The sequence below is a fragment of the Pseudochaenichthys georgianus genome, unplaced genomic scaffold (assembly GCF_902827115.2).
Source record: "Pseudochaenichthys georgianus unplaced genomic scaffold, fPseGeo1.2 scaffold_410_arrow_ctg1, whole genome shotgun sequence".
Lineage (NCBI taxonomy): Eukaryota > Metazoa > Chordata > Actinopteri > Perciformes > Channichthyidae > Pseudochaenichthys > Pseudochaenichthys georgianus.
Window position 1 is genome coordinate 96,451 of NW_027262975.1, and position 14,601 is coordinate 111,051.

The window sequence follows — 14,601 nt, forward strand, 5'->3', positions numbered from 1 at the left end:
TAAAAGAAACCACAATTGGTGAGTTGTTCTTCCTTTAATTCAGATAAACGGACAGCAAGCATTGATGTTTTCAGACGTATTCCCGCCACACACACACACACACACACACACACACACACACACACACACACACACACACACACACACACACACACACACACACACACACACACACACACACACACACACACACACACACACACACACACACTCACCCCATACGCACGCACCCTCACACATATACACACACACACACTCACATCCACACACACACACACACACACACACACACACACACACACACACACACACACACACACACACACACACACACATACATACACACACACACACACACACACACACACACACACACACACCCATACACACACTCACATAGACACATCCACACACTCAACCCCACACATTCACACATACACATCCACACACACACACACACACACACACACACACACACACACACACACACACACACACACACACACACACACACACACACATCCACCCCCCTACACACACACACACACACACACACACACACACACACACACACACACACACACACACACACACTCATACACACACACATCCACACACACACACACACACACACACACACACACACACACACACACACCCCCCTACACACACCCACACCACACACACACACACACACACACACACACACACACACACACACACACACACAGAATTAACCATATGTTTGAAGTGCGACTGTATTTTGACAGGAGAGTGAAAACATCAGTAACGATACACGACAGGCAGAAGCTACAGTTTCAATAAAGTAGTACAGGAAACATCACAAATAGAATAGATTACATTTAAATGACCACCAGCCTTCCTCCTCTTCCTCTTCCTCACCTGTCAGCCTCACTCACATTTTATAACGGTCTGCAGGGAGTGTGTTAAACATTATTGGATGATTTCTCGCAGGTGAAATCGCACCACATGTCTCGTCCTTTTTTTTCCCATGCTGCTTTTTTTTAAACGATCGCCGTGGTGCACGATGGGTTTTCTTTATGGCACAGATAGTTGTAAGGAGCTCTCAGACTGCGGTTACATGTGTGTTATGAATTATGGGGGGGCCTGTAATGAGCGAGGAGAGCTCCTGGGAGCAAACGTGTGTGGAGAAGTGATTTAAAGCACATAATGCAGAGAGAAGAGAGTGTTCTGAGTCCCAGGTCAATTTTAAAGGTCATTATCATCAGAGGGGGGGATATAGTGGAGTACAACTACTTTGTCACTGTACTTAAGTACATCTTCTGGAATCAGTACTTTACTCCACTACTTATTTTTCTGACGACTTTTTATTTTGACTTCTTACATGTTGAACTCAAATACCTGTACTTTCTACTTCTCTCATGTTGAACACAAATACCTGTACTTTCTACTTCTTACATGTTGAACCCAAATACCTGTACTTTCTACTTCTTACATGTTGAACTCAAATACCTGTACTTTCTACTTCTTACATGTTGAACTCAAATACCTGTACTTTCTACTTCTTACATGTTGAACTCAAATACCTGTACTTTCTACTTCTCACATGTTGAACCCAAATACCTGTACTTTCTACTTCTTACATGTTGAACTCAAATACCTGTACTTTCTACTTCTCACATGTTGAACTCAAATACCTGTACTTTCTACTTCTCACATGTTGAACTCAAATACCTGTACTTTCTACTTCTTACATGTTGAACTCAAATACCTGTACTTTCTACTTCTTACATGTTGAACTCAAATACCTGTACTTTCTACTTCTCACATGTTGAACCCAAATACCTGTACTTTCTACTTCTTACATGTTGAACCCAAATACCTGTACTTTCTACTTCTTACATGTTGAACTCAAATACCTGTACTTTCTACTTCTTACATGTTGAACTCAAATACCTGTACTTTCTACTTCTTACATGTTGAACTCAAATACCTGTACTTTCTACTTCTTACATGTTGAACTCAAATACCTGTACTTTCTACTTCTCTCATGTTGAACTCAAATACCTGTACTTTCTACTTCTCTCATTTCCCAAACAGCTGGTTCCTTTAGTCTGAATGTGTGTTGGTGCGTGATCATTATTCTTTAGAGTCACTGCGTGCCTATTGGTTGGAACACGATCCGTGTATCCATCACTTCCTGGTCTTCTCTAAAGAAGAGGGACCAATGGAAACGTTGTCATGTTGCCGTGGAAACATTCATTAGCTAACAATGACATTATTGTTCTATTGATATAAAGGGAGGTCAGGTACTCTTTAAAGCAGCTGCTAGCTATGGGTACTTTTTACTGAAGTACACTTCAAAGCCTCTTTACTTTGACTTGAGTAAAGAAGTTTAGTCGGTACTTCTACTTTCACCAGAGTATTTTTAAACACGAGTATCTGTACTTCTACTTGAGTAAAGATTGTCTTTCTCTGGTATTCAAACTCCAAAGAAATCGTCTCGAGCTGCCGTCGATTTTCCGATTTATATATTGGACTGATTAGTTTTGTAGTTCAATCTGTGCACAACTTTTTCCCTCTGATATTTTCAAATTGACAATTGAACACCATGAAAACAGACAAAAGGTGATAATAATGCAGAAGGTAAAGAGGGTTCTGAGTCTCAGGTCAGTTTTAAATGTCACTATCCAAACTCCCAAGATAGATGGATAGATCTCGAGCCGACCCGTCGATTTGTTCAATCCAAAGAGCTCCAGACAGATACTTGTTTGTGGACGAATGATTGAAAGCACATAATGACGAGTGTTCTGAGTCCCAGGTTAGCGCAGCTTTGAGTCTCTAGGCCAACAGAGGAATGGTTTGAGAGTTCCTCAGCTGCACTCCTCACAGTTGCATGCAAGGATGTATCTGTACGTTGCGGTGATCCTTGTTCCTCCGGAGCAGCGCAGCCTCACCGCCTTCAGCTTGGAGGAGTGGGGTCTGCAGCAGGAGCAGGTGCTCTTGAAGGGCTGTTTGAGCACCGAGCTGAAGGAGATGAGCGGGTCTGAGCGCGTGGAGCGGCTGCAGTGGCCCTCGCAGCGAGCCAGGAGCACCATCTGAACACAGCAGGAAGAAGAGTTAGGACGACATCAAATAACATTACAACGACTCCCTTTCCTCTCCAAAACACAGGGTTAAAGGCCCCTATTATGCGGTAAAATGTCTACATTTCACCACATTATATAACGTTATTGTAGATGGATAACAACAGTAGGAGACAGTAGCTTTCAGGACATTTCAGATGCATGATTTCATCAAGATTCAAAGGTTTTATTGTCATATGCTCAAAGCTTCAGTGTAGACATGGCAATGACATTCTTCTGAGCTCCTCCATCGATGCAACATATATAATAACATACAAAAATACAAAATAAAAAGAAGTCTATACATGTCAATAGAATATGATATGTACAAGAACAGAATGTGAAATTGAATAATGTGCATTAAGACTAAATTAATGAGAAGTAAGGGCCTTTAGATTAGCAATGAACCTCGATACTGCTTTCAGTTCAACAGCATTTAAAGAGTGCGGCACTGAGATGATGCACGCGTACAGAGTGGTGCAGTGACGCGTCCTAAAACCCGGAAGTAAACTCCTTCCGGTTTCTTCGACAAAAAAGCAATGCAATTCTCCGTAGGGTTTAGGAAAATAGCCGGGAATAAGGTCTGTGGTCGAAATCATTTAAGAGACTGCAGCATCTGATATTTAAGAAGTGTGTTACATTTGAAATGGCAGAAAGTCTTGTTGCAATTTCCAGATATTAAAAGAGGTCCCTTGAGTTTCTCTGGTAATTATCAATAGTAGCAGTTAAGTGAATACTGTTCAAACAATACTTGTGTTTGTGTTTTATATTGATTTCTCTGTTTTATCCTTTCATAAATGTGAGGACTAAAATGACTCTAAACAAGGGCTGTTTAGAGTAAACAGGGTTTTATTGCTCTGTGGGGGAGGTGTATGTATGCAGGACATGGTGCTAGGTGGGGGAAGAGTATATTCTGCTTAAGATCTCTAGCATGTCATGTTTCAGGGAAGTCTACATATCTTGAATAGTATATGTGTGGGTTTAATTACTTTATATTCTGTGTAACCAGAAGTTGGAGATATGAGAGGTGAAATATTTGTGTTATCTTTGGAAGCAAAGAAATATCCTTTAAGACACATCTGAGGTCTCTGGAATGTGGGGGTGGGGGGGGGGGGGGGTGTGTGGAGGTTGAGTAAACTCCACCCCTTCCTGTATCTGTTGGTATGAAAGCCTATTCAGCTTTTTGTTCTGTCTCTCTCCTCTCGCGCCGCCCGGACCGGAAGGTCGTGGCAGCCCGTGAACAAAGGCCAGGAGTAGGCATACTCCTGACATTACGCATATGATATGATATGGCTTTGTATGGTAATGTATTGATTGTATTGCATTGTTATATTACCATTAAAATAGATTATTGTTTTTAACGGATACTTGTATGTTCTGGACTCCTTCCTGTATGATAACCAGCTTGTTAGGGACGCGTGGAGATTTGGAAAGCGGACCAGTTGTCCCTCAAAATCTCTATCAAGACGGATCACGTTTTGTTCAGCCGGATAATCTCCACATGTCTACCCTACTTTTATCATTTTCTATCGATTCGATTTATGATGATTCTACTTCTGGGTTTTAGGACGCGTCACTGCACCACTCTATAAAACACCAGACATTAAAGTTACGGCAACGATTCTCCTTCATGCAACAAGAGAAAAGCCCGACGTGTTTAAATGATGTGGTTGGAGACTCCACCTTAAAAGCAACAGCCCACACTTTAATTGGATTTGCGATAAGCGAGCCAGAAGCACCATCTGAACACAGAGTTAAGAAGACATCAAATAACATCACGACGCCTCCCTTTCCTGCCCGAATCCACTTTGCGTCTTTGAGTTTCTAGAAAAGCTCGATTTAAGTGTCATGTGTTATTATTATTCAGACCCTCGGCTGGCCTTATGGCTGTGAATGCATCCGGCCCTTCTCACATCGACACGGTTCAAACATATGATGTATCTTAAATATCATGTTAGCTACTTTTGTTATGGCTTGCCTCTTATCTGCCATGTCACTTTTTCTGCAACGCTGTACGGGGCTAATAAAGGAATTCTGCTTCTGGAATCAAGTACTTCTGTACCTATTTAAGGGCCAACGTGTCTCCCAAAGCAAAACATTTTAGATATACATGTAAAGCACTATGGTCAAAAAGTTGCCTGGGTTCAGGTTCAGGTTATTTATCTGTACCCGTAGGTAGATTCTGTTTGCAGAGAAAAAGACAAGGGTTCCATCCTGGCACTAAAAACAAACAACAGACACATCTCTAATAAAAGGACTAGTAAAAGTACAAGTATACCCTTCTCAAAATATTTTAAAAACATTTTAAGAAGGAAAACACTAGTACAAACATGGACATTCAAAATTCACATTATAAAAATAGGCATCTCAGTGTGAGAAAAAGTTTTAGAGAGTACTGAGTGAGTTTGGCAATTTACATTTTTCACTTGTCCCGAATGGACATAAATTGGGGCCACTGGAATCTTCTTCTTCGTCATCGTATTTTACATTTTCCCACGGTTTTTACGACACCGCTAACGTAAGTGAGCGGTAAGATTTTACTGAATCCCACAAAGGGTTGGGTATCGTTTAGATTTGAACGATTCCGGTTCTGCTTTTCGATTCCGGTTATTTTTGGTTCTCGATTCCGGTTCTTTGAGAGGGTCAAAATAAGTCCCATGACAAACTGGGAGAGAAATATATTTATGAAAACATTAAGTCAAATCTGTATTCCTATTTACAAATCACTTCATACTGTTTAATTTCTTACGGTTATTGAATACAATTATATAAAAATAATCTCTGCATTGATTAGTTAGTTCTAAGTGGTAAAGTTTGAGAATGTACAACTGGCCCAGTCTCCTCTGATGCTACTGCAACCTGCCTGTGAGACACAGTCCAACCACACATGTCCAACACATAGGACATAACCTAATAATAATAATAATACATTATATTTATAGCCTATAGGCCTAGCGCTTTTCTACAACTCAAAGACGCTTACACAGGTCCTGCAATACACCTGCTGCAGCTGCCCAGCTGCTCACTGTTTGTAAAAGTAAATAAATAGTATTTTCATTTCAATAATGTACTTCCTATACCCTGCTTCATAAACAATACTGACATCCCTGTGCTCCTCCGAGTCTGGGGATCCGGGGATGTGAGGACAGCGCGAGGACACAGACAGGGAGGCTGCTTCACTTCATAAAGGAAATAGGCGCATTCACACCGCAGTACTTTTCCCACAAAGGTTCATGAGAACTCTTTTGTCGCGTTCACACCAAAAAGAGCCGGAACTAAAATGTGTTCATGAGAAACTTTGTACCCCCTTTTCAGTCCCTGCTAGAGAGCAGGGACTTCCGTGGGAGAACAAGGTTCCAATGTCTGATTGGCTGGGCGGATTGCAAACCACGCCCCGTAAAACTCCCCAAAAAGTGTTGTGAAGCCGCCATTTTATTATCCTCACATTAGCATTCTTAGCATTAGCATTAGCCCAGCGCACAAACGCAGAGAGACTAACTTATGGCAACACAAAATAAAACATGGGAGCGGTGGAGATGAGGAGGTGTCGGCGTTCTAGCGATTTCTCTCAACAGCTTCTACTGAAGCCTTCCCCAACTCCGGGGACTTCCGGCCGGGGACTTCGGGCGGCAGTATACGCCGTGAAGTGGTTTGCGGCCTGCCAGTAAACCCAAAGCAGAAGAAGAAGAAGTGACGTCAGCGGCTTCATTTGCCTAACGGCCTGTCCACACAGCGGTGTGCGTTGACGCTTGGAGGTGGGCGTGTCTGAAGCTTGGGGGTTTTTTGCGAGCAACGCGACCAACAACCAATCACATGAATCTCCCGCCCCCGACATACAAAGTAATAGCAATGTTAAAACGAAGTAAACTGGATATAAAATCCCCAAACAGGCGAAAACCTACCAGTTCCACCCACTGTCTCTGCCACCTCCCTCCATGCCTGGCTCCTCCGGTAGATGAACAGAGACTGATCATTCAGCACCGGGTGAATCACGACCGCTACGATGAATTTTCCCTCAATTTTTTGGAATATGAGGAAATGACCTGCGTAGTCTCTCCCAGCATACACGCGGTTTGATTGGCTAGCGCTTGTACTGGCAGATTTGCATAAATGGGATTTCATTGGCTGACGCTTCTGCCGAGGCGCCAAAAGTTGAACATTGCTCAACTTTTGAAGCGAGCAACGCTCATGAGAACTAAAGAGTTCTCATGAACTAAGTTCTCATGAACCTTTGTGGGAAAAGTACTGCGGTGTGAACGCGCCTATTGGAGGTCAATATTAACAACACAAGAGCTAAAAGATGAGGCTGTTAAACGGGCAGCGGATCCTCTGTGTGTAGAGAGAGAGAGAGAGAGAGAGAGAGAGAGAGAGAGAGAGAGAGAGAGAGAGAGAGAGAGAGAGAGAGAGAGAGAGAGAGAGAGAGAGAGACGCTGATACGGAACATAGAGAGAGCTGCAGTCCGCGGCTTGGCCTCCTGTCCTCACAACTCAAATAACAATTGTCCCGGGACCGGACAATTGTTATTTGTTCCTACTCGGAATAGAGTTTCCCAACCCTGCCACTTATTATCCATCCATGGTCCCGCCCCGCCCCGTCTAACTGTACAGAAAGCGGCGAGATGCATTTCCTTAGGAATCGACAAGCAGAACCGAAACTAACACTTCTAAACGAACAATGGCGGACACGGACAATTTGCGGATGAGTTCTGCCTTTTGTCAACTGAATTTATCAATAATTTGTCAATAAATCGGGGCGAAAAACGTCACTTATCCGCCGGACAAGTCAATTGAAAGATCCGATATTGTAAATAACACGTCCCGGACGGTGGGACGGGTACTTTTTCGCACACTGCATCTGTGTGACGCTCCTATGATGTGTTAAAGTGTGCAATAGCTGCTGGGATTAAACTGTTTTTATAGCGCTTCGTTCTACTCCTTGGGACGACTAGCCTGCGGCCCGAAGGAAGAAGCTTGAGTTCTGAGTGCAGAGGGAGGGAGTCATCCTCTAATATGGAGCTGGATAACCGCTTTAACTGCCTGAGGTGCAGCGTCTCCAGGTTTAGCTGTGGCTAAGTCTGCTGGACCACTTTATGATCGGACTCAGAGAGTTTCTGCTCCTTGAAGTCAGGTGACCAAACCATGACATGAATGCTTCTCATCCTCACCGTGGCTACTTAACATTAGGTTACATTAAATAAACATAATACCACACTTGCCACCGTTATTTTTCTGGGGTTAATCAAGCAGTCTTTAATGATTTGCTCCAACACACAAACAAATTGCTAGGTAGCTCGCTGATGCCGGAAATTGTTACTTCCAGTGAGAGCGGCTATGTGTGATCTTAATAATTATAATTATAAATTATATTTCTATCGCGCTTTTCTTGAACCCAAAGACGCTTTACATTTGGGAGGGAGGGTAGACAAACTAAACTAAAACTAAACTAAAAAGAAACAAAGAAACAAAACAGAAAAGCGGTCAGGAGGAAGTTGATTGAGAGGGGGGGGGCTTATGGATACAGAGTTGAAGAGGTGGGTTTGAGGCGGGACTGGAACAGGGTGAGGGACTCAGACTCACGGAGGTCTTGGGGGAGGGAGGTCCAGAGCTTCGGGGCTGCCACATGAAGGCTCTGTCCCCGAAGCTCCAGAGTTTGGCCTTGGGGATGGAAAGCAAACCGGCTGAGGAGGATCTGAGGGACCGGGGTGGTTGGTAGAGGGTGAGGAGGTCAGTGAGGTAAGGGGGGGGGGCAGATGGTGGAGGGCTTTGAAAGTGAGGACCAGGAGTTTGTAGTGGATGCGGTGAGAGACGGGGAGCCAGTGGAGTTCTTTGAGGACCGGGGTGATGTGTGCCATGACTTGGTGTGGGGGAGGAGTCTGGCGGCTGCGCTGGAGTCTATGGAGGGATGTAGTGCTGATGCCATCTTAGACCCGCTCTTAGACCCGCTAGATCTTAGACCCGCTAGATCTTAGACCCGCTCTTAGACCCGCTAGATCAAAAATTCACACACACAAATCACAGTCCATGAAATGGCAGTGTACAGCTTGCTATCCGAGCTCCAAAATGGTGAAACCGTTTGTTCCCCATCGATATCAGGACCGAAGAAAGTGTCCATATCTTACTTGGCAAACAGAAAGCTGTACATTTGCTGTTTTGAGTTTGTGTCTTCACAGCACACATCGTGAATGGGCGTCGGCTACATGAAGTCATTTAAACGGGGGGTTTTGAGGACGTGCAGGCGCTGTCAGCGATGACAAAAGAGATTGTTGTTGACTACGATGTTAAAGTGAGCAGCCTCCCAGATTCAGCCTTGCACCTGCAGACTGGGAGATAACACACACACACACACACACACACGGGATTTGTTATCGTGGTCTGGGATCAATCAAAGACGACTTTCCCCTGAGGTCAAATGTTCAGTATTTAAGATGCTGGCCTTAGTTTCAGATGCGTTCCTTGTGTGTATGTCACTGCGATACAGCACACATGTTCCTGATGGAATTTAAAAAACCACCACAGGAATGAACTGTAAACATGTTGACAGTGAAGTGTCGTCTATTCGTTAATGATAAGTAAAACAAATTAAGTATTTTCCAAGAACTGTTTGAATGTTTCTCAACACTTTTGAGAGTCTTTGATAAAGCGCTATAATAAATATAAGGATTATTATTATTATTATTTATTTCAAGGTCCTGTTTGAACCATAAACCCAGCTAAATTAAATGCAAAGTTACTTAAAGTGCTTAAGTGGCTTTTAGACAATTACTGGGTTAATTGTGTGAATAATTTAAAGCAGGATGACCATGACTGGAACAATGCATAGTGTCTGTATCAGGGATAGAAGAGGCTGAGGGGACAAAACCAGGGTATTAAGCTTTACACACACACACACACACACACACACACACACACACACACACACACACACACACACACACACACACACACACACACACACACACACACACACACACACACACACACACACACACACAGTCTACTTTTCTAATTCAGGATTCGGGGATTTGTTATCGTAGTCTGGGATAGATCAAAGACGATTTTCCCTAATGCATTCAAATTGCCTCATGTAGTAAGCTTTACCCAAGTCTGACCAGCCACCACACACACACACACACACACACACACACACACACACACACACACACACACACACACACACACACACACACACACACACACACACACACACACACACACACACACACACACACACACACACACACACACCACACACACACACACACACACACACTGATTAGTGGCTTTCCTCTGTGGGTTACTACATTCCTGTCGCCTCTCGCCTCCCGTGTCCTTCTGTCAGCTGCTGTGTGTCGCCACCCGTGTTCCCACTTTGACAAAAGCCTGTCTGGGGCCATGGCAGGGTGACGCAGGGTGACACACACACACACACACACACACACACACACACACACACACACACACAGACACACAATCAGGAGTGTTGTCGCCACTTTAAGACCATTTGTCTTTGTCCTAGATGAGGATCAGACTGTCAAATGGCGACAATTCCTCTCTGTCTGCTGCTCCTCATTCACGATGACTGGCTTTGGGAAAGTAATATCTACAACACTGAGTATAAACATAGTTCCCGTTCAAACTAAAGGCAGGTTGAACGTAAGTTTCAAGGCTTTATTGTCATTAGCACATTAGCTACAGTGAAGATATGTCAATGAAAAACTGAAGTCACCGGCTCCTCCAACAATGCAACATGAATATCGGACATAAAACAAATACAACTGATAAAACAGTGAGAGAATGTTTTAGATGTAAGGGATAGTGGTCCCAAGATAATAGACGAAAAAACGCCTCAACACTTTCTTTGAGATGCAATTTCCATTTTTTTATATTATTTGTGAATTGTATGTCGTACTGTATTTAGTCAGTGTTGTTTTATTCGCCAGTGCCAAAGACCCATTTCCTTTTCATGTAAATCTAATTGAATCAACTTTGGATGAATTCCTCAGCTGTGGTGCAATGTTTTAGTTTGACTGAAACATTAACTACAACTATTTATGAATTTGACGAAAAATAATCCCAAATGATTTAGTTATTTGATAATCTTATATTCTTTGTTTCCAGCCTTTCGATCGTCACAATTTGCTGTTGAATTGTTGAAGCTCTCAATTCTGAATTTTCTCGGAGTGAAAATGAAACATTGATTTTGAAATTCGGTCAAGATTGTCCTGAAAAGGTAAATGAACCGTGATTGGTCAGGATTGGATTGTGTGAGTTGTCTACAAGACCTACAGCTTTGGAAATGTTTTCATAAACATGGTACAACTATTTTTATATTTAACATAATATTAGTGTAATATATTAGATAAAACTCAAATATAAATAAAAACCCTCGAAAACAGGGACATGAATAGAACGTAAATTAGTTAATTACCTCCAGTACCACTTTTATTTGAGGTATTTGTAACTAACTTGAATACTTCCACTTTTTAAGCCACTACTATTGGACTCGTACTGTATGAGTAACTTTGCAGATTAAGAATGTATACATGATATGAATATAATACGTTAAAGAAACTCTTGCAGGTGTTTTCTGTGTGGTTTGGACACACTGAGGTGTATTACCGTCTCTGCGCCAGGCGTCCCGCTGGTTTTCCATGTACTGTAATAGCAATCCTGACTCACGCTGAGTGTGTGTTCAGCCCTGACTTCCCTGAGCTGTGGTTTGGCCACCTGCTCCACACACTCAGAGCCCGAATATTAAAAACAGACCAAAGAACGGATTACTCATGCTCGCTGAACAACTGCACGACAAAGAGGGGAAACCGAGAGCCCCATTTTCCACGAGAGCCAGAGATGGCAAAAGTACACACATCCTTTACTCAAGTAGAAGTACAGATACTCGTGTTTAAAGATACTCTGGTGAAAGTAGAAGTACTGACTAAACTTCTTTACTCAAGTGAAAGTAAAGAGGCTTTGAAGTGTACTTCAGTAAAAAGTACCCATAGCTAGCAGCTGTTTTAAAGAGTACCTGACCTCCCTTTATATCAATAGAACAATAATGTCATTGTTAGCTAATGAATGTTTCCATGCTGAACAACGGCAACATGACAACGTTTCCATTGGTCCCTCTTCTTTAGAGAAGACCAGGAAGTGATGGATACACGGATCGTGTTCCAACCAATAGGCACGCAATGACTCTAAAGAATAATGATCACGCACCAACACACATTCAGACTAAAGGAACCAGCTGTTTGGGAAATGAGAGAAGTAGAAAGTACAGGTATTTGTGTTCAACATGTAAGAAGTAGAAAGTACAGGTATTTGAGTTCAACATGTGAGAAGTAGAAAGTACAGGTATTTGAGTTCAACATGTATGAAGTAGAGAGTACAGGTATTTGAGTTCAACATGTGAGAAGTAGAAAGTACAGGTATTTGGGTTCAACATGTAAGAAGTAGAAAGTACAGGTATTTGAGTTCAACATGTGAGAAGTAGAAAGTACAGGTATTTGGGTTCAACATGTAAGAAGTAGAAAGTACAGGTATTTGGGTTCAAAATGTAATAAGTAGAAAGTACAGGTATTTGTGTTCAAAGTGTAAGAAGTAGAAAGTACAGGTATTTGAGTTCAACATGTAAGAAGTAGAAAGTACAGGTATTTGAGTTCAACATGTAAGAAGTAGAAAGTACAGGTATTTGTGTTCAAAGTGTAAGAAGTAGAAAGTACAGGTATTTGAGTTCAACATGTAAGAAGTAGAAAGTACAGGTATTTGTGTTCAAAGTGTAAGAAGTAGAAAGTACAGGTATTTGGGTTCAAAATGTAATAAGTAGAAAGTACAGGTATTTGTGTTCAACATGTGAGAAGTAGAAAGTACAGGTATTTGTGTTCAACATGTAAGAAGTAGAAAGTACAGGTATTTGAGTTCAACATGTAAGAAGTAGAAAGTACAGGTATTTGAGTTCAACATGTGAGAAGTAGAAAGTACAGGTATTTGAGTTCAACATGTAAGAAGTAGAAAGTACAGGTATTTGGGTTCAACATGTAAGAAGTAGAAAGTACAGGTATTTGAGTTCAACATGTAAGAAGTAGAAAGTACAGGTATTTGAGTTCAACATGTAAGAAGTAGAAAGTACAGGTATTTGAGTTCAACATGTGAGAAGTAGAAAGTACAGGTATTTGAGTTCAACATGTAAGAAGTAGAAAGTACAGGTATTTGGGTTCAACATGTAAGAAGTAGAAAGTACAGGTATTTGAGTTCAACATGTAAGAAGTAGAAAGTACAGGTATTTGGGTTCAACATGTAAGAAGTAGAAAGTACAGGTATTTGAGTTCAACATGTAAGAAGTAGAAAGTACAGGTATTTGGGTTCAACATGTAAGAAGTAGAAAGTACAGGTATTTGTGTTCAACATGTAAGAAGTAGAAAGTACAGGTATTTGTGTTCGAAGTGTAAGAAGTAGAAAGTACAGGTATTTGGGTTCAACATGTAAGAAGTCAAAGTAAAAAGTCATCCGAAAAATAAGTAGTGGAGTAAAGTACTGATACCAGAAACATGTACTTAAGTACAGTAACAAAGTATTTTGTAATCCACTACTTCCCACCTCTGACGAGAGCATTTCACGTGACTCAACGGCTCATCAGTCTCTAGACGTGAAGTGCAAGTCCCTGAGTTGACGAACACTTAAGAGAAGGAAACATTGTGATGAATTAGGGAGTCATTTGGTAAATGAATGTCCACTGTTTCTTTCTGTCTTCAGCCCATCTCTCTTCCTTTAGTCGCTGACAGAGACGTCCACTTCAGCCAACACTGAGTCCCAGCTGAGCCGCAGAATATGTCTGCAGCGTGGCTTATGTCCAACACACACACACACACACACACACACACACACACACACACACACACACACACACACACACACACACACACACACACACACACACACACACATACCATGTATACATCACTTCAGGGGACATTACATTGACTTACATGCATTTCCTGGAGACTTGTCCTAACCTTAACCATAACCAACACATGCCTAACCCTAACCCTAACCAAGTCTTCACCCTTATGGGGACCTCCAATTTGTCCCCATAAGGGAAGCGAGTCCCCACACGTGACTATGTAAACAGATGTAGGTCCCCACAAGTATAGTAATGCTAGTCCACACACACACACACACACACACACACACACACACACACACACACACAGGCTTTTCAGAGAGAATGGGGTAAAAACAAACAAAACCTCGTAGTCAAAGTTAGACTTGCCATATCTCTAATATCCAGCAGGGGGCGACTCCACTTGTTGCAAAAAGATTGTATAGAAGTCTATGAGAAAATTACCCTCACTTTTTCCTGAGAGAATCTAGTAATTGTATCTTCGAAAACCATTTGTGAGGAACATACAACATAGCTTGGAATACTTTTTAGAGATCCAACTCAAAAATAAGTCAGATTGTATAGAATTCTACAAAAAAATTAGCCTATTGCTCAATTC

The 14,601-nt window shown here is 42.0% G+C and overlaps 1 protein-coding gene across 1 annotated transcript in view; it reads right to left on the reverse strand.

Annotated features, from left to right (window-relative positions):
• Positions 1-2,061: 2,061 nt before the first annotated feature.
• ndp (norrin cystine knot growth factor NDP) overlaps positions 2,062-14,601 on the reverse strand; it is a 45,307-nt gene continuing 32,767 nt past the window's right edge. Inside the window, exon 3 of the mRNA XM_034078309.2 lies at positions 2,062-3,080. Within this exon, the coding sequence (XP_033934200.1) occupies positions 2,856-3,080 (225 nt within the window). The 3' untranslated portion in view covers positions 2,062-2,855. The remainder of the gene's footprint in view (positions 3,081-14,601) is intronic.